At 42.7% G+C, this 25,007-nt stretch overlaps 2 protein-coding genes across 2 annotated transcripts; one reads left to right on the top strand and one right to left on the bottom strand.

Annotated features, from left to right (window-relative positions):
• On the bottom strand, positions 1-1,887 carry znf593 (zinc finger protein 593). The gene is made up of 4 exons (XM_085256584.1): positions 1,772-1,887; positions 1,328-1,542; positions 831-893; positions 1-735 (listed from the first exon to the last, which is right to left on the bottom strand). The coding sequence occupies exons 2-4, from the start codon at positions 1,525-1,527 to the stop codon at positions 609-611; spliced, it is 390 nt and encodes a 129-aa protein (XP_085112710.1). The 5' UTR covers positions 1,528-1,542; positions 1,772-1,887; the 3' UTR covers positions 1-608.
• A 643-nt stretch (positions 1,888-2,530) lies between these two features.
• rlf (RLF zinc finger) lies at positions 2,531-24,645 on the top strand. The gene is made up of 8 exons (XM_085256583.1): positions 2,531-2,773; positions 4,632-4,786; positions 9,071-9,152; positions 10,223-10,358; positions 10,469-10,671; positions 17,142-17,278; positions 17,438-17,579; positions 19,503-24,645. Exons 1-8 carry the CDS (start codon positions 2,546-2,548, stop codon positions 24,117-24,119), a joined length of 5,700 nt encoding a protein of 1,899 aa, XP_085112709.1. The 5' UTR covers positions 2,531-2,545; the 3' UTR covers positions 24,120-24,645.
• The last annotated feature ends 362 nt before the right edge of the window (positions 24,646-25,007 follow it).

Genomic DNA, 25,007 nt, shown 5'->3' with positions numbered 1-25,007 from the left:
CAGTGTTGTCTCAAGATTGTTTAATTAAGAACATTTAGAAGTTTAACGAGGTATAAGTTAGCCTGGTCGCAGACATCTGAATCACTATGCACATCTCCAATTCCCTCCATTTGAAGCAGTAACAAAATAAGGTCTACAGTACACAGCAGAATTACATTTTCTATCAATAGTCAAACTTAGTTAACTGTCCAGTATTTTAAATGAACAACTAGAGTGAAAAATAAATATTACTTTGTGTACAGAAATGCATGTTTTCCTCTATTTCTTTGTCTGGTAAGTTCAGGTACAGCTCTAACTGCACTGCTGTACTCCACATGTGTAATGTGACTTAATCAACTCCACAAAATTTATTATTGTAGAAAACATTCCACCATCCTTTGTATTTACATAGGCAGACAATGCATCTGATTGTAAGGAGAAGTCTTCTGAACTTGGTGATGGAAGTTTAACAACCACGTTTCTCACAGCTGGCTGAAAAACAAACATTATCTGTCACAAAAGGCATTTTCAGATTTGCTACTAAAGTATGTGACAACAATAACTGCAAGCATTAACTGCTAATGCCTCTTTTATGAGTTAATCAGTCTGTGGATTAATGTCAGAGGCTTTCATTCCATGTCCTCCTCTAATGGTTGGGTCTTCACTTCAACAACTTTTGGAGGGATGTATGAGCCCATGCCTGCTGCTCTCTCTGCCTCTTCCTGGGTGTAGGGCTCTTCTCTGAGCTGTTTCAGTCTGGATGGGGAAAAAAGGAGGTAAGCCATGAAACTTACATGGATAGGATTACGAGCTGTAAGTCCAAATATGTGACTGTAGAGTGGTCCGCTTACCGTTTTTTATGCACTTTAGTTTTGAAGTGCTCTTTCAAGGATCTCATATCCACAAAATATCTCCTGCAAAACAAGAAGAGCCATCACATTAAAATAAAATCTATATTTCTTAAAAATTTAACAGATGAACAGCTCACAGCATAAGAGAGTATAAGAAGAGGGCATTTCATTTTAAGGAAGCCATGAGGATCTGGAACCCTGAATTAGGACTGAAATTTGCTCGAATCATTCATCATTGGGTACGCCACCCTTTTCCAGCTGAGACCTGTGGCCTCAGACTTGGACAATACAGAATATTTCTCCATTCCAGCTTTTCATATGGGAAGATTTACTTCTTTTCCAACCCCAATGGGAAAAGTTCGGCAGAACTTAAGGTGAAATATTAAATATCTTACTAAAGGAAATACTGATGAAGACTAAGAGTTTAGTAAGCAGCATATATATCAAGCAAAGTCAGTTAACAGATGGACTGTTACAGTAAACAGAGAAATACCTACGCGCAGTGTAAGCAGTAGTGTTGTGCACATCCGGTTACATCGTAGTCAACCTCCTGATGCAGCAGTTTAGCAGCCGTGTCAGGCTTCATGTCTGAGTGGATCTGATCCAGGTCTTTGGTCCTGCGCTTTGTCTTCCAGGTCTTTGCAATGTTCTTCTTCTTGCCATTGTTGTGGTTTCGGGTTTGTTTGGACTTCCCCATGATAACCAGTTGGTACTGTGTGAAACAAAAGGGTTTTAAACACCCAAAATGAACGCAGACACGTCACAGACTTGTGTCAACATTAAAATCTTTCGATTGTTTCACTGATACTTCCCAGTTAATATTCTTAGAATCTATTTACAAATACCGATCAAAAATATGCGTTCAACGTCTAATCAATCGTTACTGCAGCCGATCTACATCTAATAAGCCGTCGCAGATGTTATTTTCAGACTTTGCTTACCTTCCACACGTGTGACCGAGAGAAGTGAAATCTATTTCCGGGTCAATGGAGTAGAACGATACTACGCAGTCACCTCCAGAGGGCGCGAAACTCCCGGTCTCTAACAGTGGGGCGATAATAAAAACACCTTAACTATTTTAATTTAAACGCTAACAAAATTATATTTAATCGTAATTCACTTCAGATTAAGATTTATTTTCCTAGAATATCGGATTTTTACTAATAGCGCTAGCTGAGCACTTATTTGGCATGCAGTTTTAGCGAAAAATTGCCACCGAAGTTGAATAAAGTTGAATAATATTTGATCAACCAATTATTACGATTTTTTTTTTTTGGGGGGGGGGGGTACAGTGCAGTTGATTTTTTTCTGGTCTGATAAACTGTCAGGTGTGTTATGCTCTATGTCACGCTACCTTTTGGTGCTTTGCGTAACTATCAGTGTCAGTGTACCACCCGAGAAAAACTGTAATAAAGGTTATTATTTTCAGACTGAAAAAAATAGAATAGAAAGAGATGGATGTAAGAAAAAGCACACAGAGCTAAAATCAAGCAGAATAACTGAATTACTGTTCGCATAAATTTAGAGAGCAAAGTTTATATTGGATAGAAAATAAAGTATATCGATATTGCGGTTAAAAAGGAATAGCAACAACGGCCTGAATATAACAGTACAAGCCCACTTTGTATTTCTGCTCTTACCACCCCCTCTACTTACTTTTCAGGTGATCTTGGTGTCAGTTCAGCTGATGTATTTAAATATTCCGACAGCATTGAATGGGGTCGTCAGACTGCACTGCATACGCGCTGTGGTGGAGAGTGAAGATGGCGGAGAATAATGTCGAACCAGAGCACGAATGGAGCGACTGGGCCCTGGACACGGCCGAAGATACCCTAGTTGCAATGGAAAACCTGCTGGCCACACTGAGAGCTTTCGAGGACGTTCTCAGGCAACAAGAAATCTCCGTAGCGTCTTCCACGGAGTACTGCGATAACTTCTGTCAGGTAATGTGTACATGCAGCATCGAAGCTACAATTAGCCTATCGTTAGCTCACCGAGGACTGTTTTTTTCCCTCTCGCATCCCGCAAGCAGAATTACCAGCAACGATTGCTGGCCTGTTAGCTAACTGGCCAAGTTTAGGTTAGGATTACACCCAATTGCAGTACGTTTATTTTTGCATATGCTTTTGTGTTTTTTGTCATTATTATTATTATTATTATTTTTACACCCAAACAACTCACGGCCGTTGGACTTATTTGCAGCTCAGTGATTTGTTGCTCAATTTGCAGGTTCGAGTCGCCTTACATTCAAAGATCAAAGGTCTTTTAGCTTTGCTTTATTTGGGAAGTGATTATGGTGGCAACGAAGAAAATGTAATACAGATGTTTGTATGAATTTATTGACACAGTTTGCAGATCATGTATTACTGCATGCCTGTGGGGCGGGGCAGCGTCGAGATATGTTTATCATAATATTTTTGTTGTTGGGGGGCGTTTAGCTACTAAGGAGTGTTGCATTTTGACCACTTTCAAGAAAATACGCTTTTCCTGTGCTCTTGAAATGTGACAGTTTCTAAACCTGCGCATCTGTCAATTACGACAATGGAGATTTTTAGTCTCCCTTAAAGAAATCTTAGATTGGAGTCCAGTTAAAACACAAATCTAGTCATCATGGTAGGGAAATTACTGTGGCTTTCGCTTTCTAAAGGATCTGATTTAACTAAAAACTAGGTATCACTTTCATTTTTGCTGCTTAAGGGACTCTGCAAGTTTTTCAACCATTAGAGAGCTTCCCTTGAAACCTGTTCAGCAGCCTTTGAGAATGGTATAGCAGGAGTAATTCATTAGCTAGTTCACCCTGACAGGTCTGCTTTTGAATATTTCTCAATGATTTCAACAGCTCTAACTTCCCCCTTATAAGTAAGTTGAAAGATTGTATGCGTTCCCATGTTTGGTGTTGGTAACTGTGTAAAATGACACTTGATTTAACACTAAAACTCAATTTCAGTACAGTTTTAACTTCAATCTTCCAGGTTTTCGTAAAACAAAGGCAAAAAGATCTGTGTGACTCCCAATTCCAGTCGGAAATCTCAGGGATGTAATTAGTACACTGATGTAGGTCTTTAGGGCCTAGACTTTATTCCTACCTTCCTTTGAGAGGGTACTGTATATTTAGACAGAGGGGAATTAATTTAGTGCCTCTGTGGGCACGAGAACCACCTAGAAAAGTTCCTTCTATCTGGCAAATGAGACTCCTGGGATGCTGATAGCGCTATGATGATTTAATGTGTATACCCACCAACTACAAGCAGGTGACAGATGGGTGTAGATGTTGACTTCTCTGTTCCTGAAGGACAGCTGATCGCTGAGTATTTGCGCGAAACGAGACCTTCCTCCCTGTTAACAGTAAATGTTGAGTTATATAAAACACCTGTTTCTTGTAGGTAATATTAATTTAATTAATTGAATTTGATTCTGTTTTAAATTGTGTGAAATTATACCAGGTTGAATCATCCCAAGAACTCAAATTTAATGGTCATATACAGTATGAGATCATTATGTATGTGTGATGATCATGTACTGTATGAAGTCTTCCTTCCTTTTTTTGTTTTAAAGCAACAGTTAAGTCCCCTCAGGCCCAATCTGGAGCACAGCAGGCACACACCAGACAGTGTGTCAGCTGGGATCAATCAGGTATAGACAGGCATCTCCCTAAGGTGAAAACCTTTGATCATCCATGGCAAATGCTTCCTCTTCTGGTTGTAGTTTTTGAACATTGCTACTACATATTTCTACTCTACTTTCAAATCTGCTTCATCAACAATTTTTTTCAGTTTCTGATGCCTTTGTGTGTCTTTGCAGGCACTGATGCACTATGCTGGAAGCAGGAATTCCATGGAACATGGGCTGCCTCTTCTGGAGGTCTACTGTCTGTCCATAAACTGCTTTGCTTCAGCTCGATCCCACCTCACGGCAGAGTCCGACAGAGTGGCCCTCGTTTTGAAGCGGCTAGCTTTGTGAGTACTGTAAAATATACTGAATTATGAGAGATAAGCAATTGATTATCTCATGAGAATGTGTGCGAGGTGTCATAGGTGTCAAAGTAGTTTGAATGTCTGGTTTATGCATGGGAGCAATTTGAAATCATTTCAATATAACTTGTATAGACAAAGGCTATACGTATTGTGTGCATGTGTAATAGTCATATCACAACAAATGTCATGTCAGGTATATCAAACTCAGTTATTATGCTTTGAAACAAAAGGAATACCAACATGTTTTTTTACTAGTGTAACTTAATGTTTTTGGATACACAGCCTTTTTTTTTTTTTTTTTAATTTTAACATTACAAAAATCAACATTCTTGGTAGTGTGTCATACAGGCTCTGAGTGTGCACTGCAAAAGGAAGTGAAAGCACCAAACAGAAAAGAAATGCAGTAGACTAGAGAAGTGACTGAGTCTGATACAAACACCTCCTGCAGGATCAGATTGGGTTATTTTGCATGCGTTCTGTGGGGGTGGGCCACCTGAGACCTGTTCACAGTAACATCCCCCCCTTGTGCCTCATTCCCCACAGCGAGAGGGATGGGGCAGGTGGGCCTGTCCTCTCTCTGTCTACTAGTTTCCAGTGAATAGCTCTTCTGAGAGTTTGTGTCTTCAGCCTTCATCTTCTCTGGTTAGACAGGAAGCCTGTTTACTACAGTTCTATTGCAGGGCTCCATCTTTTACCACTTGCAAACGGCTTTACCTGCAGCACCACCGAGAGAGCAGTTTTACACGAACAATATCCTCACTCTTGATCAGAGAAGCAATAATACCAATTCCTCAATCAGCAGGCAAATCATTTGGTCAAAACATATTTTATATTAATAAAATTCAAGAAAGGATTGTTTTACACAGATTATAAAAACACATTTTCCTTTATTTTTTAATTTTTTATATTGTTTTCTCTACAGCTGCACTCCCCTCAGCTTCTTCAATTATTTACAAAGTCCTTAATAGCCTGCTCACTCAACTTTGTCTAATGTAGCTCAAATTCAAGCATTTTCTGTAAACTCAAGTCATTACACCTATACAGCAGGCTTGTGCTGTCTGAAAATGAGATCAAGCGTTGACAATTAAAGACACCAACGCTGATTGTTTCTTTCCTAAGTGGTAATAACTATTAACCAGTGGGAGTGAGTCTAGTCTCCCTCTTTTCCATCTGCCAATCCTCACAAGTACACTTTGCAATCTGACTAAATGCTTTATTCGTGTTCTCCATATGCCTGCCGCTATTCCGAGGCACTGATGATCCTGGCGCTTTTTTCCGTTCAGCCTTCTTAACATGTCTTTTTCTGTTGGGTTCAGTTTTATTTTTTGTTTCAGTTTCGCTTCCTTTTTTTTCTTTCTTTGCTTTGCTTAATAAATTCAAAGCAGAACATGGAGTTGGGGAGAATGTACAAATGAAATATTCCAGATACGTCATTGGTCTAAGAACATTAAACAAATGTTTTTGCAGTATGTATATCAATGACTGTGTGCGTGTGTTTTGTTTTTTTTTTTTTTTCCCCCCATATTTGAATGGGTAACGAAACACCAATAAAGCACTCGTCCTGTAGAGTGAGCAAAGCTTTTATATGCATACAGGAGTCCAGAAAGAGACATAGTACAATAGGTGGCTTTCCTAATATGAAAGACTTTTAGCTTTCTCACAACAGTCCGAGTACAAACAAGAAACTAAATATTATGGAAATCCTCCAACCGATTTGGTGCAATTGCAGCCTGCCTCTGCCCAGGGCATAAAAGTACATTTATACGTTGAAAATGGGAAAACATTGCTGAAATATAGAGTAAATGGTATTCAAATATAGAGGGTAAATTGCCAACACAGGAAATAAGTGGTTTTGTAAATTGATGTAAATGTCACAGCTATGGTTTAAATCTGAGGTATGCAGTGATACTAAGTGTAAAACGTAAGCAGTGGTAACTGTAATAATAACCTCAGCTAATTTTGTTCTTCATTTTGTGCACAGTTATATGCATGCTGTGCTTCCTGGTACTAACTGATGATTATTATTATTATTATTATTATTATTTTTTTTTTTTTTAAAGGCTATAGCATTATTGGTTTTGTCATTTAAAAATATTAGTTTAAGTAACTGTCATTTGCAAACCAAAACAAAAAGAAATCAAAGCTCACACTGACTGGGATTGAGTGGCTGTTGTTTGGGATTAGATGTGCTTCAAGACGTCCTTGAAGGGGCATTAAAGGTCTCGTACTACAAATGAGTTATCTAAGATATTTTGTGACTTTCTCAACATGAGCTGAACTAGGTCAGAGATTTGTGCCTTTGTGTTCATTGCTAGGACCAGTCATACGTCTTCAGCCAGGAAAGGTTTAGAGGCATGATGCGATCAAAGGTGTAGGGAGTTGTCTCATTACATGTGCACTGAAAATCCACTGTTATCCTGAATAAACTGTATTAGTCATGTGAACGGTATGTTAAACTTCTTCAGCATGCTGATTTGTTTTTAGGTTTAAAAACACTGTTTGAATGCACATTTTGTTTACCTGTTTTTGCTGCAGTTTGCAACATGTGGCCGCTTGCTTGTACACAAACTACACAACAATTTGCAATGCTAGGTTAGTGATGAAGAAAAGCATACATTTCTGGTTAGGAGGGATGCACATACTTGTAAACATGGAATGCTGTTGTTGTTTTGTTTTTTGGGAGTTTTTTTTTTTTCTTTTCTTGAGGTAGCTAAAAGAATCTGTGGGCAGTCACAGACTGCCAGTCTACATGTAGAGGGTGTGCTTTGTCAGATGGAGTGGGCTACTCTTGCTTATGTTGTTGTTGGTCTGTTAGCCAGCCATGGAGAAGAGCCAAGTTATAACATACAAAGACCTTAAGTGAAATCAGCCCACTTATTAACTGACACGTAAAGCGCAGTTATGGTGGTTAAAACCAATATGCTATCTGAACAGAAACTCGTATGTGAATGGACACATTTGTATAACCATTATTTGGTAATTAGACAATTTGTGTGCAATTATCTTTACACAAGCCTACAGAATGGTGCTTGAAGAATTAAAAAAAGCTGTGGACGTACGGTCAAACGAGTTGGCCACTGCTGAAAATGTTTTGATGCAACGAAACAAAATAATTGAAGCACCTTCACTTTTCAATATTTGTGTACTATGCAGTTATTGTCACTGACGTCATAGCGAGAAGATTTTGTATCTGGTCAGCTGCAGTGTTTCAGTGTGTTTGCATGTTCTCCATAGGTCCGTGTGGGTTCTCTCTGGATGCTCCAGCTTCCCACCACAATTGTAGTTGTCTGTGGATGTGGGTATAAATGGTTGCCTCTCTCTTTTTGCCAGCAACCGGCTGTCTGTTGAAGGCGCACCCCACTCTAATGTCAGCGGTAATAGGCAAGGATCCCCTGAAGCCTAAGTTCAAAGCTTGAACTTGAGATGATTATTCATGCTTTTATTTCCTCTCGTTTAGACTACTCTAACGGCCTTTTTACTTGTTTTAACAAATCAGCCTTAAATTGTCTTCAGACTGTGCAGAATGCTGCAGCACGTCTCTTAACAGGCACCAAGAGAAGATCGCATATCACTTCAGTCTTGGCCTCCCTTCACTGGTTGCCTGTAAATTTTAGGTTTCATTTTAAAATTTTAGTTCTAACCTTTAGGGCCCTACATGGTCAGGCTCCTCAATATTTATCTGACCTGCTGAAACCACATGCATCTTCTCGGGCTTTAAGGTCATTAGATCAGAGACTGCTGGTGGTACCGCGCACTCGTTTTAAAACTCGTGGTGATCGGGCCTTTCAGACTGTGGTACCACGGTTGTGGAATTCTCTCCCACTGTCTCTTCGCTGCACGGACTCCATTGATTCTTTTAAGAAACAGCTGAAGACATTTTTATTTAGAAAAGCATTTGATTAATTTCTTATGCTGTTTTTATAGTTTTATTGTTTTACATTGTTTTATTTACTGTTATATTGTTTTTATATTCCCATTTCCTGTGTTGTAAAGCACTTTGTGATTTTTATCTGTGAAAAGCGCTATATAAATAAATTTTACTTACTTACTTATAAGGATATTAATTGGCATGCACACAGATCCATGTGTACAGGAATATTAGTGAATATTAATATTGAATTATTAGGAACACTGCCTTGTAGGGGGGCGGCCATGGTGGCTTGAAGGTTGGATCATACTCTGCACACTCTTCATACTGTCGTTGGCTGTTCTGTTTTGCACTGTTTTATTATAGTGTCATAAAACATCTCCTTGTTTTTACTACAGGAGCTGTTTTGAACTGTTGCTGTCAGTGCCTGAGAATGAAATCCCATATGAAGCCTGGGTTCAGTTCCACCACTCTGTTCAGGTACAGGACCTTCAAAGCATTGTTTGCTGATGGGTGACTGCATAGAGAAAAGTAAATTTGTGTGTGTCTGTGAAGGGGGGGGTCAAGTTGAGTCTTTGGGCGTTTTCTGTAAAAGCCCTCCTAAAAGTAAACCCAAAGACGAGCTGTTTCAAATTGGTGTGGACAGCATTGTTTTGTTTTTATTTACCCCGTGGTGAGTCTAAAACATCTGTCTTTATAACCTCTCACTCTTCACAGGTTGTCAAATCTGTACTTCAATATGAAACCAATCTAGGTGTGAATATCTTCAGTATCAGGCTTGAAATAGTTAGTTATTTTCTCAAAGGATTTAAAGATACAAGACTTAAAAAGAATAGTGTTTCAATTTTTCTTACATTCAGCAGTTTTGTTTCCAAAGGATGAAGTGAAGCGCTTCCGTCTCATGGGGTGGGTCGCATGGCTGTGGACTTGATTTCTTGTGGCAAATGTGCACTGAAGAGTTGGCAGAATACGTTGCTAAATTGATTCAATATGTTCAAGCTGAGCAAAACTGTGACATACTGAGAAGATTTATGGGAATGTAATAGCTCTGTAGCTGAAGTCTCATATAGGTTTTTAAGTACTCTTACTTTCTTTGATACTAGATTTTGGGCTGCGAAGTCACTATATTAAGTTTAGTTCACCCACATGCTGAATGACATTGATTGATTGATGACATTTCAAAAAGGAGAAAAAAAGTCTTAATTTCTACAGACAGACTTGTCAGCAAAGAAAAAGTAATTCTAAACCAGGCTGTGCTGAGCTGTCACCTGTTTTCCTTTTTAGATGTGAACAGTGACAAACGTTTCGCTTGGTGTAGAGCAGATAATGAAATATCGCTTGTGCTGAATCACAAACTGTGACAGCCTTTTGAGTTGTTCATTTATCATTTTATCACACATCAACAGAGAGAAAGCAGCACTGCTGCCTCCATAAAGGGAACATAGCCCTTAATAATTATATTTTTTGTATTCATGAAAATGAATGTTTATAAAGATGCTGACCGAACAATGTTATTGTATTTAGCGTTACCATTTTTGTGTTGTGTGCAGATTGCCCATGATACCCTGCTACAGTATGGAAGCACAGACCTTCAAGCATTACTCCAAATCACAGGAGAGGGAGGGGCATGGAGCAACCCTGTCCTTACATCTCTCCTCACCGGGCAGCTGACTAACCCAGAAGAAGGTTAGGATCTAATCAACTAGGTTCTTTTTATTTGAAAACTATAGTTACTTAGAACTACGTTGGCTTTTTCTTTATTTGTGACTTGGATTTTGTTTGAATTCTGTCTTTAGTTAATGCATATATCAGCTTGGAGGGCGAGGGCTTCATGGAGATGCGGGTGAAACATCTGGAAAAGATGGGCGAGATTGCCAAAGCTGTGGTTTTGGCCAAAGCTTGCACTGAATGCAGCACCTTTTCTAATCAAGCCACGTTTCGTCAGACATATGTCTCCCTGCTTTGTCACCTGTTGCCCAACGAAGAGGCCATAATGGAGGTATTCCAGCAGTTTCTTTTTGTGAGCTGGGATTGGTTGCTTTGGTGACTTTTGGGTGTTTCAGTAAATTAATTAATGAGTTTCTACATTTATCATTTTCACCAAACCAACGTGAAGAGTATCAAAAATATAAGAAGCGTTCAGTGTGACACAGAATGTGTGCCAGGTGATCACGACTGATGGCCTCCCAAAGCTTTCAGAGGACAGACAAAAGCATCCATTCTTAGTATTCAGTCACACATACACAAGCAATCTGTAACTGATATTAGCTGATAAAGAAAAATGGGGCATATTTGCAAGTCAAATCTTTTTAGAATGAGTGTAAAAAATTTACCTATTCATAAGGGTTTTCTGCACTGACTCCAAAAATAGAGCTTCAAACCCACATGCAAATTGAGCTTTCAGTTTTCTGGCTTTCAGTTGGAGGACTCAGAAAATCCTCCAGCCGATAGAACATTTGGGTGCTTTGTGGCCTAGTTTCAGTTTGGCATTATATTGTATGCTGTAAAAGTGTTTTAGCCTGCTTCTTTGTACATAAATCTAACCCATGTGCACACAGAAGAACCTTAGCATAATAATTATTCTTTGTCAGTTACTATTGATAATTCCTGTACTAAGCAGTAGGGCTGGGCCATATTATACCGTTCACGGTAATACCGGTATAATGTTAGGCAACGATAGGAAAATGAAATATCGCGATAGAATGGGAGTAAAACGCGCATGCGCAGTGCCTTTGTTTTCATACACACATGGCCGATTGTTGAGTGAAACAGATGAACCAGAATTGGTTTGTAAAAATGGTGCAACTTCCATGATGTGGAACTGGTTTGGTGTTTGTCCGTCAGATACACAACAAAGCACATTTTTTTGCAGAACATGCAAGCGGCCGTTGTCATTGTCATATTTGTCGGACTAAGATGCTCTTAAATCTGGGAGTAATCTGGGTCCTAAACTCCGTATGCTTCAGGTCAAACAACACTGCAGCATCACTTAGAGTTAAAAACTGTCTAAATTCTTTCATCTTTAATAAAACGATCAGCATTGCTGCTTTACCAGGTGTAACTATAAAGTTTAACTTCCAGGCATCCATGAAAACAAAAGTTATTACATTTAACGGAGTTAGAAGTTAGCAGGAAGCTAGCGGAAGTTAGCTTGCTAGTTTCGCTAGTTACCTAAGCATGATATTGCATGTTCTGACTGAGAGATTTCTGAAAAAAATCAAACGTACAGCTCTGCTATCACTTCCAACATAAATGAAGACAGGAAACTAAACAGCAGTGACGTTTGTAGGGTTACTGAAGTTGGGCTAGCTGGTATATAATGATGTGCTACGTGATCGCTAGCGATACAGCTATGTTAGCATAACATAAACAGTGAAGCTGGAGGACGAACACTAACACTTTTCCACTTATAAAAGTTAACGTGAAGGTTCTTCATGGTTAGAGACAAATGCAATCGCATGGCAGGATGCTGTAAACGGACCAAACTTCAGTCAGGAGAACAACTGAGATAATCCATCCACAATACGAGGTTAGTCATTAATATACTGCAACAACATGGGAATAGAACAGCTGCCAGAGAATTCAACATTAATGAATCAATGGTACAGAAGTGGAGGAAGCAAGAAGAATGAGTTTAATAAAGTTTGATTTATCTGACTGCTTTGTTTCGCTTAATGTGCCTTATAATCCCGTGCACCTTATGGTCCGAAAAATGCGTACTGCACACTGCAGTTTAATGTTGCAAAGCACCTATTTTTAACTTCAGTGGATATTATATATGGTTATGCTCAGGATATGTCAGCCCATTTCTACTGGAAATGCCTTTTGGTTAAACTTTCAGCAAGGAATTTGCATTTGCACTGTTACATTTTTATAAAGCTTTAATGTACATAAAAACCAGCTTCTTGTTTAAGTGAAAATAAATGGAAGGTTGTCTTTTTGCGCTAGTAATGTTGTGGAGTTGTATTTTGTCTCGCATCAATTATATCGTCGGTTATATCGTTATCGCAAATTTTCAAATATATATCGTGATAAATATTTTTGGCCATATCGCCCTGCTCTACTAAGCAGTGTTTGGATTTGTTTTACATGCTGTCTCCTTTTATTCTTTTGATTACAGTGTCTCGCCAGTGTTTCAGATAAAAGTGCAGACTAGGTATAGGATTTGCATGATCAGAAAAGAAAGAAGTGTAATTTTATTACACACACAGAGTTGTCAGTATGTTGGGCATTTTTTTTTTTTTTTATATTCATACAAAAGCCACACAGCTTTGAACTCGGGATAAAAAAATGATACAAAAATAGTTTTGTTTAATCAAACGGCTCACATTTCCACACATAATATCTAAGTGAGCGAAGAAAGAGGCTATTATACTTTATAAATATAAAGCTGTGAAGAAAACTTGAGTCAGCGGTGCAGTGATATTTAGATCGAGTGTCCTATTGCATTTTCTGTGTGTGTGAGAGAGTGAAATGGAAAAATGGCCTTTTAAATAAATATAACATAATTTCTCTGCCATGAAGAGAGAACATTCATTATTATAATACAGTGAAGGAAAAAAAAGTTGTTGTTTTGTCAGGAGGAAGTTTTTAGTTTGCTCTCTTATACATTTTATAAATCAGACTAGTATGAGCTCCTCCTTGAATCGCTACCTTATCGTGGTGGAGGGGTTTGTGTGTCACAGGGATCCCAGGGGCTATGTTGTCTGGGGGCTTTTGCCCCCTGGTAGGGTCTCCCATGGCAAATTGGCCCTGGGTGAGGGACCAGACAAAGAGCGATTCATAAGACCCTTATGAAAAGGACACCGAGGGAACAGTTTACCCTGCCCGGGATAGGGTCACCGGGGCCTCGCCCTGGAGCCAGGCCCGGGGAGGGTGCCCGAGGGCGAGCGTCTGGTGGCCGGGCCTTAGTCCATGGGGCCCGGCCGGGCACAGCCCGAAGAGGAGACATGGGCCCATCCTCCCGCAGGCCCACCACCCGCAGGAGGCACCATAGGGGTCGGGTGCATTGTGTGCCGGGTGGCGGCCAGGAGCAGAGGCCCTGGCGGACTGACCCCCGGCTGCCAAGACTGGCAATAGGGACATGGAATGTCACCTCTCTGGTGGGGAAGGAGCCTGAGTTAGTGCGTGAGGTTGAGAGGTACCGGTTAGATATAGTCGGGCTCACCTCTACACATGGCTTGGGCTCTGGAACCAGTCTCCTGGAGAGGGGCTGGACTCTGTCTCAGTCCGGAGTTGCCCCTGGTGAGAGGCGGCGGGCTGGGGTGGGTATCCTAATATCCCCTCGGCTTGCTGCCGGTACGTTGGGGTTTTTCCCGGTGGACGAGAGGGTTTGTTCCCTGCGCCTTAGGGTCGGGGAACGGGTCCTGACTGTCATCTGCGCTTATGCGCCGAGTGGCAGTTCAGAGTACCCAGCCTTCTTAGAGTCCCTGGGGGGGGGGGGTGCTGGAGGGTGCTCCACCTGGAGACTCTGTTGTCCTGCTGGGAGACTTCAATGCTCACGTGGGTAACGACAGCGAGACCTGGAGGGGTGTGATTGGGAGGAACGGCCTCCCTGATCTGAACCCGAGCGGTGCTCTGTTATTGGACTTCTGTGCTAATCACAGTTTGGTCATAACGAACACCCTGTTCGAACATAAGAGTGTCCATAAGTGCACGTGGCACCAGGACGCTCTAGGCCGTAGGTCGATGATCGATTTTGTAATCGTATCAGCAGATCTGCGACCATATGTTCTGGACACTCGGGTAAAGAGAGGGGCTGAGCTGTCAACTGATCACCACCTGGTGGTGAGTTGGATCAGGTGGCGGGGGAAGACGCTGGATAGACCTGGTGCACCTAAACGCGTAGTGAGGGTGTGCTGGGAACGTCTAGCAGAGGCCCCAGTCCGCGAGATCTTCAACGCACACCTCCGGCAGAGCTTCAACAGCATTCCGAGGGAGACTGGGGACATTGAGTCCGAATGGACCATGTTCAGCGTCTCCATTGCCGAAGCTGCTGCATTGAGCTGCGGCCGCAAGGTGGTTGGTGCCTGCCGTGGTGGTAATCCCTGAACCAATTGGTGGACACCAGAGGTGAAGGGAGCCACTAGGCTGAAGAAGGAGTCCTATCGGGCTTGGTTAGCCTGTGGGACTCCAGAGGCAGCCGACAGGTATCGACAGGCCAAGCGGAATGCGGCTCGGGCAGTGGCTGAAGCAAAAACTCGGGTGTGGGAGGAGTTCGGAGAGGCCATGGAAAAAGACTTTCGGACTGCCGCGAAGAGATTCTGGCAAACCGTCAGACGTCTCAGGAGGGGAAAGCGGTGCTCTACCTGCACTGTGTATAGTGCTGGCGGAGCGCTGCTGACGTCGACTGAGAAAATTGTCAGGCGGTGGAAGGAATACTTCGAGGACCTCCTTAATCCCACTGAGACGTCTTCCGAGGAGGAAGCAGAGTCTGGGGATGAGGGGAATGACCCGCCAATTTCCGGGGGCGAGGTCACTGAGGCAGTTAAACAACTCCTTGGTGGCAGAGCCCCTGGTGTTGATGAGGTCCGCCCCGAGTTCCTGAAGGCTCTGGACGTTGTAGGGCTGTCCTGGTTGACACGCCTCTGCAATGTTGCGTGGAGATCAGGGCAGTACCTGTGGACTGGCAGACCGGGGTGGTGGTCCCCATCTTTAAGAAAGGGGACCGGAGGGTGTGTTCCAACTACAGGGGGATCACACTCCTCAGCCTCCCTGGGAAAGTCTATGCCAGGGTGCTGGAAAGGAGAGTTCGTCCGTTAGTTGAACCTCGGATACAGGAGGAACAATGCGGTTTTCGTCCTGGTCGCGGAACACTGGACCAGCTCTTTATCCTCTCCAGGATACTTGAGGGTGCATGGGAGTTTGCCCAACCAGTCTACATGTGTTTTGTGGACTTGGAGAAGGCATTCGACCGTGTCCCTCGGGGTGTCCTGTGGGAGGTGTTGCGGGAATATGGGGTGTCTGGCCCATTGCTACGGGCCATTCGATCCCTATACAACCGTTGCAAGAGCTTGGTTCGCATTGCCGGCAATAAGTCGGACTCGTTCCCGGTGGGTGATGGGCTTCGCCAGGGCTGCCCTTTGTCTCCGGTTCTGTTCATAATTTTTATGGACAGGATTTCTAGGCGCAGCCAAGTGGCGGAGGGCTTTCGCTTTGGTGGCCTCAGAATCTCATCTCTGATTTTTGCAGATGATGTGGTTCTGTTGGCTTCATCGGGTGAGGGCCTCCAGCTCGCACTGGAACGGTTCGCAGCCGAGTGTGAAGCAGCGGGAATGAGGATCAGCACCTCCAAATCTGAGGCCATGGTTCTCAGCCGGAAAAGGGTGGAGTGCCCACTCCGGGTCGGGGATGAGTTCCTGCCCCAAGTGGAGGAGTTCAAGTATCTCGAGGTCTTGTTCGCGAGTGATGGGAGAAGGGAGCCGGAGATCGACAGACGGATTGGGGCTGCAGCTGCAGTAATGCGGACGCTGCACCGGTCCGTCGTGGTGAAGAGGGAGCTGAGTGTAAAAGCGAAGCTCTCAATTTACCGGTCGATCTACGTCCCTACCCTCACCTATGGCCACGAGCTGTGGGTAGTGACCGAAAGAACGAGATCGCGGATACAAGCGGCAGAAATGAGCTTCCTCCGAAGGGTGGCTGGCCTCTCCCTTAGAGATAGGGTGAGAAGTTCGGCCATCCGGGAGGGGCTCAGAGTAGAGCAGCTGCTGCTCCACATCGAAAGGAGCCAGCTGAGGTGGTTCGGGCATCTGACAAGGATGCCCCCTGGGCGCCTCCTGGGTGAGGTGTTCCAGGCATGTCCCACCGGGAGGAGGCCCCGGGGCAGACCCAGGACACGCTGGAGAGATTATATCTCTCGGCTGGCCTGGGAACGCCTTGGTATTCCCCTGGATAAGCTGGAGGAGGTGGCTGGGGAGAGGGAGGTCTGGGCCTCTTTGCTTAGGCTGCTGCCCCCGCGACCCGGCCCCGGACAAAGCGGATGAAGATGGATGGATCGATGGACTAGTATGAGAATATTATCCAGATGTTGCATGTGCTTTATCTTCTTTTTTTTTTTTCTTTTTTTTTTTTTTGCGCTCCTGCCTCTGTGGCTCAGTTACCCCGCTTTTTCTATATGCCTCCAAGGGCATGCTCACCCCATTAGAGTTTAAGACTATTTTCTGTCCTCATGGGGTCATGAAATTCCTCCAGAAACATTTAAACATTTTAAAATGTTGTACTGCAGCTACAACAGCACTACTTCTTCAAAGGTCTGCATCTTAGAAAACAGCAAATTTTGTATTAAATCATACTGGGAGAACATTTTATCACCATATTCTGGTGGTAGTATATGACTGACATAAAACTAAATATACTCACCTTTATCCATGGATGTTGATTTTTCTGGCATTTGTAACTTTTTGTTGAGTGACTGGAGATGTGTTGCCTCTTTCGTTGTTTGCTGAGCAGCCAACATTATGTTTCCTGTAGATATCGAGACTGGACTGCAAGGACGTACTTGAGATCACGTGTAATTTGGAGACAGAGGGGGAGGAGAATACAGCGTTCATCCTGTGCACAACTTTCTTGACACAGCAGCTACAGCAGCAGAGTCTTTACTGCTCCTGGTGAGTGGGCTCTCTTTAAAGACAAGTTTTCTCTTTTAATTTTCTTTTTTTTAGACTTGATGTAGGAATTTATTTAAAAGAAAGTGATTCTTTGGTAATTTTTGCATTCACAAACAACTATATGTGTAAACTTTTTCTTTTTTTTTTTTTAAATTAAAGGGAGTTGATTTTATTGTGGAGTAAGCTTCAGAGGAGGCTTGACCCCTCACCAGTGTCTCTTCTGGAACGATGCCTTCAGCTAGGTGCCATTGCCAAAACAGTCGACCATTTGCTTTACTTGGTCCGTGTGATTCAGACAGAGGTGAGTGTGAAAACCCGTGCTTTACACTTGTGATACTAAAATGGAACAGGTTGTTTGTAGAGCTGGGCGATAGAACGATAACGATATGTATCGCGATATAACTTTTACTCGATAGAGAAATTAAACTATCGCGATAGACTTCGCCGCTCTTGTCCTCTTAAAAAAAAAAAAAAAAGGTCAGCCAATCCAAATTAAGTAGCACAGAGCCGAACCAATCACAGCCGCAGCGTCACGTCGCGTGACTTGTTACGTACAGCACAAGTGCCAAGCCGCACGTGTGTTTGTTTGGGAAGCAGCCAGCGGGTAATGGAGGAAATGAGTGTGCCGACTAGAAAAATCAACCGAGCGTGACCGAAGAGAAAACAGATGATGGTTCCAACGCCGGAGAGATTGTCGAACGGAAGAGCCATAGAAGTTCCGTAGTGTGAAGGTATTTCGGCTATTTCAAGTCTGACAAAAAATAGAGTAGCGTGCACTGTAAATTGTGCCGAAAGCAAGTCTGGAAATACAATAAACCGGTGCATGCGTCACACTGCGCCACGTTATTGTTTCGGTGAAATGAATTTCTACAATACTGTTACTGTTAATTCTACTCTCTGCAGTGTTTAAATGCTTACATATACACACAGTTACTGTCCCTCCACACATACGACTCGGTTCTGCTTCTATGCCCCAGCTTTGTTTACTTTTTCCCACCGAGGCTTCTAGACTTCTGATTGGCCAACATTTCTGCACGGTTAGGAATCTAGCGCCACCTGCTGCTTTGGCATGTTCATAGCAGCGGTTTCCTTCATTTCTGCCTTTATGTGTGGACGGGATTTTTTTTTAAAACGAAAACGGAAAATCTCCGTTTTCAAAAATACCCGTGTACGTGTGGACGTAGCCTCAGTCTCTGACTGGAAGCGCTAATTCGTCATTCGGCTTTTGTCAGACTAAAGTAACTGTTAAAACTGTTTGAAAAGCTAAGCTATACAACAAGGAGAGATTGAGAATTTCCTTTTAGTTCTCAGTTTATTTGATATTGACAAAAGTTAGTCAGTTTTGTCTGTTCTTCTGTAAAACAAACTAAGATTTATTTTTAGAATTAATATTTTGTTTCTAAGTGGAATTGACAATTTAGTAGTCTGTTTCGTTTGTTCTATTTTGAAACTTAAACACTTTAGCGGCTGCCTTTTGTGTAGTTTGTAATATTTGCCTTTATTTATCTGAAAAAGTCTCATGTTCCTTAAGTACATCTACCCTGTTGAACTTATTATGGGAAATAAATATTTAAATAAAAACAAGCTGCTGATTATTTCACATTTTACTTGTGAGCAACGGCACATTTAAATCTTACAAATATAGTTATTTGGCTTATATCGTGATATATATCGTTATCGCCTGAAATGAAAAAAACATATCGTGATATGAAAAAATCTCATATCGCCCAGCTCTAGTTGTTTGGCATTATGGGGGCAGGCAGACTATATTTGCATTACTTCTTACTTGACTGGAGAGTGAAAACAAAGATGTATGAGACAGATTGGATGCCCTGCTCATTGATGCCCTGGCCCAGATCTGGGAGGACAAATTTTAGCCTAATGGACTAGCGTGCCTGTTATTTTTCACTTTGACTTTCAGGGTGTCTTTGAATTCAGCACTTTGTAGGTTTATCATTTTCAGTTTCATCAAATGATGTGGAATCCTTTTGTTCCTGACACAGTAACCAGTCCTTATCAGTGTAGATCAGTATGGATATGAGCCCCCTGCTGCCTTCATTGAAGTTGATGTATTTTCAAAGTGTTCCTTTAATTTAATTTTAATTTAATTTTTTAATTTTTTTAGCAGTGTATTTAGAGGCTTATGTAGCCAGTGTAACAGGGTATTTTTTTGTATTTCCCAGCACTCTATAATGGGAATATAACTCTTCATATCACTTTTTAGGCGGAGGAACCAGGGATACCTGCGTCGGTAGAGCTTTGCGTGAAAGCCCTTCAACTTCCAAAGCAGGATGACTCGGAATCGAAGATCTCTGTCTGTAAGACGGTGTCCTGCCTTCTTCCAGACGACCTTGAGGTTCTGCGTGCCTGCCAACTCACAGAGTTCCTGCTTGGCCCTGCTCAGGAAGCCTTCAGCTGTCTTGAGGAGCTCTACTTGCGCCCAGACCAAAAGTATGACCAGGACAGTGAGGTTATTCCCAACTCACTACGCTGTGAGTTGCTACTAGCACTGAAAGCTTACTGGCCTTTTGACCCCGAATTCTGGGACTGGAAAACTCTAAAATATCACTGCATCTCCCTTCTGGGGCTGAGGCCAGAGTCAGAAGGGGAAGAGGAAGAGGCCGTTGAGAAGGATAAACTGCATGAGCTGCAGGGAGTCACTGTTAAAGTAGAATCGGTGCACCAAAATGGGATAAATGGAGGTCTTGACAGTCATGAACAGCTAGATCAAAAACAGTCTATTAACCAAACAGACATCAAAGGTGATTCTGAGGCAAAAAAACAGAACTTCTGCTGTCACATTTGTAAAAGGTCTATCTCGGACACCCAAGTAATTCACCACTCAAAAAGACATGCAGAGGATAACAACCACCCCTGCCCTATTTGCTTGGAAAAGTTCGAGAGTCGGAAGAAACTCGTTCCTCACATTAAAAAACACATTGAGAGTGAAACACATCTTGTCAAAAATCATGCCAAGACTGAGGAAGTACAGAAAACGATAGAAGAAGATGACGACGTTGAACCGGGTGAGATCACCATCGATCCTTCTCTAATGCTGTATTACAAATCCACCCATGATCCAGATGTCTTGCAGCATATTGTGCAGCAAGCCAAAACAGGGACAGAGAAACATGTGGACAGCGACGAGCATGTAACTTTCGATTACATCGACCAACATTTCAAACTGCAGAACAGGGATGAGTATCCCTGTCCAGGAACTGGATGTACACGAACTTTTAAACATTCCAAGTACTTGTATGTCCACTTAAAGTCGGAGCACAAAGGTGATGAAAACGTGAAATATTTTCACCAGATGAGAGACAAGCGGGAAAAGTGCGTCTTCTGTAGACGTCATTTTGTCTCAGCTTACCATCATCGCAAACATATAAGAGTTCACTATGGTGATCAGCCTTACGCGTGTGTGGTTATAGGCTGTGGTGCGCAGTTTAATACTTCCAATGAACTTGTCACACACAAGCAAACCCATGGCTATCAGCTCAACTACCAGTGTCAGCTCAAAGGCTGTTATGTCACATACTCTGACTTGGGACAGATCTATCACCATGAAGCACAGCATTTCAGAGATGCGGCATTTACCTGCTCTAGTACTGACTGTAGAAAGTATTACTTGTCCAAAAAGGAATTTATAAAGCATCTGTCAACACACAACATCACTTTCTCTGAAGAGGACTTTGAGGCTCAAAGGAAGGCAAAGCGGAAACTTTTTAAGACTGTTACTGATGCAGCCATTCGCCTTACTAAGTCAGTTGAATCTGACACTGTAAATGGAGACGTCCTGAATGCTTCGTCAGTGAGTTGCTCCTCCTCCTTGCAGGAATCTGACGTCAAAGAGCCCAAAGCAACAATGACTTTGGTGGCTGTGTGTTTTGATGGAAGTAAATTCACTTGTGGCTTTGAGAAGTGTGGCATGACGTTTTCCAGAGCCAGAGATGTCCAGAGACATCTTAAATGTGCTCACCCAGAACATCTCAAACTGGAGAACAAAGAACACAAACATGACAATGAGCAGGGATCCAAGTCCAAATGGATAAAGTCTGAAAATCAACCGGAAAATGAAGAGAAGGGACAAAACGACCCAACTCCATTTCAACCTGTGGACACTTGCCAAGAAAAAAAAGCTTCCACTCATCCCAAAAGCAGTGAAACAAACTCTTTAAGCCTTCAAACAAAAAACGATGCTCTCAAAGAGATTCTCATCGGGCTCAGTAGACTGGACCTGAATTCCGACAGTTTGCCAAACGAACCCACTCAGTCCAGCGTGGACTCAAACACGTCTCAAATATCTCTTCATCAGGCAATTATGGCAAAGCCCCCTGTTGTCTTGCTTCAGAAGAGACCACATCTTTCAGAGGAAAAGGTTAAAGTCCTCACTCAACAAGCAACCACTGAGGAAGGTGGTAGTGAATCACTAGCCAGTGCTAAGCCCTATGTTTGTGAGATGAAAAGTTGTGGCTTTAGAACGGCTCAAAGTTACAGCTTACTGCGCCACTATAACACCAGACATGGCCGTACCATTGAACAGGCCAAAAGGTTGACTTCTTTGAAAACCACCTGTTTTAAGCCTTACGTGTGCCACCTTTGTTCCAAAAGCCACAGGGAAAAACACGTGTTGAGGGCCCATTATATTCAGTTCCATAACATGAGTGAGACTTGCGTAGATCAGATTAGTGTAACATCTGTACAGCATGAGGGAAACAAAGTGTCCAAATCTAAAAAAAAACTAACAGCGCCTTTGACAAACCACGGCCTAAAGGTAAAAAAGAAAGAGCTCCCCAAGTTGCAACACCAACAAGAGACCAAAAACTCAACAGTGATAAGTGAAAATGGAAAAGACTTTGATAATCACTCCCCATCTGAAGAGGAAGGGGAAGATGAGGCAAAGGGTAGAGAGGAAGATGAGCAGAGACAGGAAAGTGAAGATAAGACCACACAGCAAGTCAGAACGACAAGACGCTTGGTAGCCAAAAGTAATCTGTGCTATATACTTGATAAGTTCAGTAAACCTTTTCATTGTGTGGCAAAAAATTGCGATGCAGCTTTTTCCACCCAGGGAGGTCTTGTGCGCCACCTCCAGTTAGTACATCATTACAATCGCTCTCAGCTTTTGTTGGAAAAAGATATTGATGTGCACCACAGTCCAGAAGTGAGAAAAGAGCCTGCCAAAAAAAGGCCTCTCCCAAACTCAGATGAACCTCAACCCCAGTTCAAATGTCACTTTGCAAACTGCAATGCTTCCTACCACCTTAAAAGCAGCTTAGTGCGTCACACTCGTGATTACCACTCGCAACCACCTGAGCTATTAAGGTGCAAGTATGACGGCTGCACAAGAGTGTTCAGCCATGACGGTGCGCTTAAAAAGCACACTCTTTATAGTCACTGCGAGTTGTACGACTCGCTGGTGGTACGTCTGCAGAGCACTCACAAGAAGTCTATTACCGGGTGTCAAAAGAAGCTTATAGTCACACCAGAGAGTCCTCAGAAAGAGGAACCTGGTTCACCCACCGCACAGGCTGAGAGTCCAAAGCCTGAAGTGACAGCTACGTCAGAACAACTGGGTGATGAGGGTGCTGCGGAGAAAAAGGTCTCAGGAGAGAAAAAGCGAGCGAAAAGAAATTGTTTCAGCAGTTACGTGTTTAGATCTCACGAAGAAGCACTACAGATGTGCCAGGATCGCTGCTTGCGAGTGGCCTACCCATGCATGGTTCAGGACTGCGATTCTGTCGTCACGTACATGCACAGCTTGAACCGTCACTACCTGAAGGTCCACCACATGCGCCGAGAAGATGTCTTTAAGAATGAAGATAAGCTTGTTTTTACTGCCGAGCAGCTCGAAGAACTCATTCAAAGGAAGTCCGCCAGACCGACTGTTGCAGGCACGTGCGTCCCTAATGGGGTTCTTAAAATGGAGTACCAAGCAGAGTCGGAAAGCGCAGGGGCACAGCCTGCACCCGTGAGTCTTCATTCCATCAAAGGGGACACGCAGGATGAGGACAATCATGATGCACTGAGCTTCCCTGGAGAAGAAGAGCAGGAGCTGCCACCTGTTGAGAGAAATGGTGTCCTCGTTGGTGCAGACGAGGTGCTATATGGTGAGCCGAGCACAGGCGGGCATGCTGAAGACGCTGCTGCAGGAACACCAAGCACTCAGAAACCAGAGGAGAGACTGAGCTTGGATAAAATCAAGCCTCTGCTCCGCCCGGTCACTGTTGATCTCTCACCACCATGTTCACTTCGTTTCACTACTGAAGAGGGCTTCCAAGATGGATCGGGCAACAAAGATGGTAGTAAAACATTAAATGGATCCGTAACGTTGTCCAGTCCTCCCGTTCGCCAGCCCCTGAAAAGGATGAACGAGCTGTCTGAACAGCCTTCAAACGTAAAAGACTCTCAGTCTCGTAGTGCTTCTCCACGGGCTTTTGACATTGCTGGCTATAAGCCTATGGGGTTTGAGTCTTCATTTCTTAAGTTCATACAAGAAACCGCTCCAAAAGACAAAAATACAGGATTAGCAAAACGGCGGGACACTTTCAGACGTAGTTGTTCTGTCAAAGAGAACAACCAGCTAGGAATCTCTCACACCCGCAGCAGACGCACTCATTCCCCACTGCTGAAGCCCCACTCTATGACTGGGGACTTCACGTCAGTCCAAAACTTGAAGTCCATCCTGGACAAAGCCCTGGCTGGGTGTGGGGACCTGGCAATTAAACAGCTTCAGTACCTCAGACCCGTGGTGGTCCTGGGCAGACCCGTGTGCACCACCGCCCTCCCTGACCTCTTCCCAACAGACACCAACAACAGCAAACTGCTTCTTGGAAGTTAGTTTAACCGAGCACCTTTTTAACATGGCTATGGTAAATGACTTTTTAGTTTCACAGCTGTGTATCAGTATTTTTATTTCTCCCAACCATGATGATGCTGTTATGTTTTTGCTATTTTTAAGTTGCCAAACTGAACAGTTGTAGTAATTAGCATAAAATTAAAAAACAAGCTTAAACACTGCACACTAGATCCAGCTGATTGTTTGGGTTTTTTAGACATCTGTAATGAAGCATTCAGATAACACCTATTATGTTAAATCCTGGTCACAAGTGTATATACTGTAGTTCTCTGAGATAAATGTACAGCTTTTCAGATTGTTGGAAATGGTCAGTAGCGAATTGCAAGGCCTTTTCACTTTTGTGAAAATGTGACTGAAAATATTTCCTTACTACAAAGTCCATGAAGGAATACGTTTGGTTATTTTTCACCTCAGTTTATAATAAGTCAGTGTTGGGTTGCAGTGGACAGGTGTTGGCCAACATGTATGTAACACTTTCTAATAAAATAAATGTGGAAATGAATTTACAGTCTTGACTCTCTGGATTGTTTATTAATTTGTTAAATTTCCAAGTAAATTACTAATTTTCTTATTTCTTGGTAAATGTTATTGTCTTCCCTCAGATTAAAACTGTTAACTGAAAAAGTAAGCTTAGCGCTTTACATTATTTTATGGATCAGGCAAAGACGGACATCGTTTATAGTCCCAAACTCCTAAACTCCAAACAGTCCAGCGTTAGCTGTGCAACACTTCTTTGGGCTTAATTTTCAGTGAATTACAGTATTCGCTCATGAGAAGTATTCAGGAGGCCCTGCCGGAAGGTCTGTCAGAATCCAGTTTGCCTGGCACATGTGTGGTTAAAATTTGCAGATGCGACACTGCAAATAAACA

Source organism: Mchenga conophoros, linkage group LG19 (assembly GCF_057382185.1).
Source record: "Mchenga conophoros isolate Kocher_MC1m ecotype Shallow Benthic linkage group LG19, M_conophoros_male_GT1.1, whole genome shotgun sequence".
Lineage (NCBI taxonomy): Eukaryota > Metazoa > Chordata > Actinopteri > Cichliformes > Cichlidae > Mchenga > Mchenga conophoros.
Note: the sequence above shows the minus strand (reverse complement) of the source record. Positions and strands in the feature narration are given on the sequence as shown.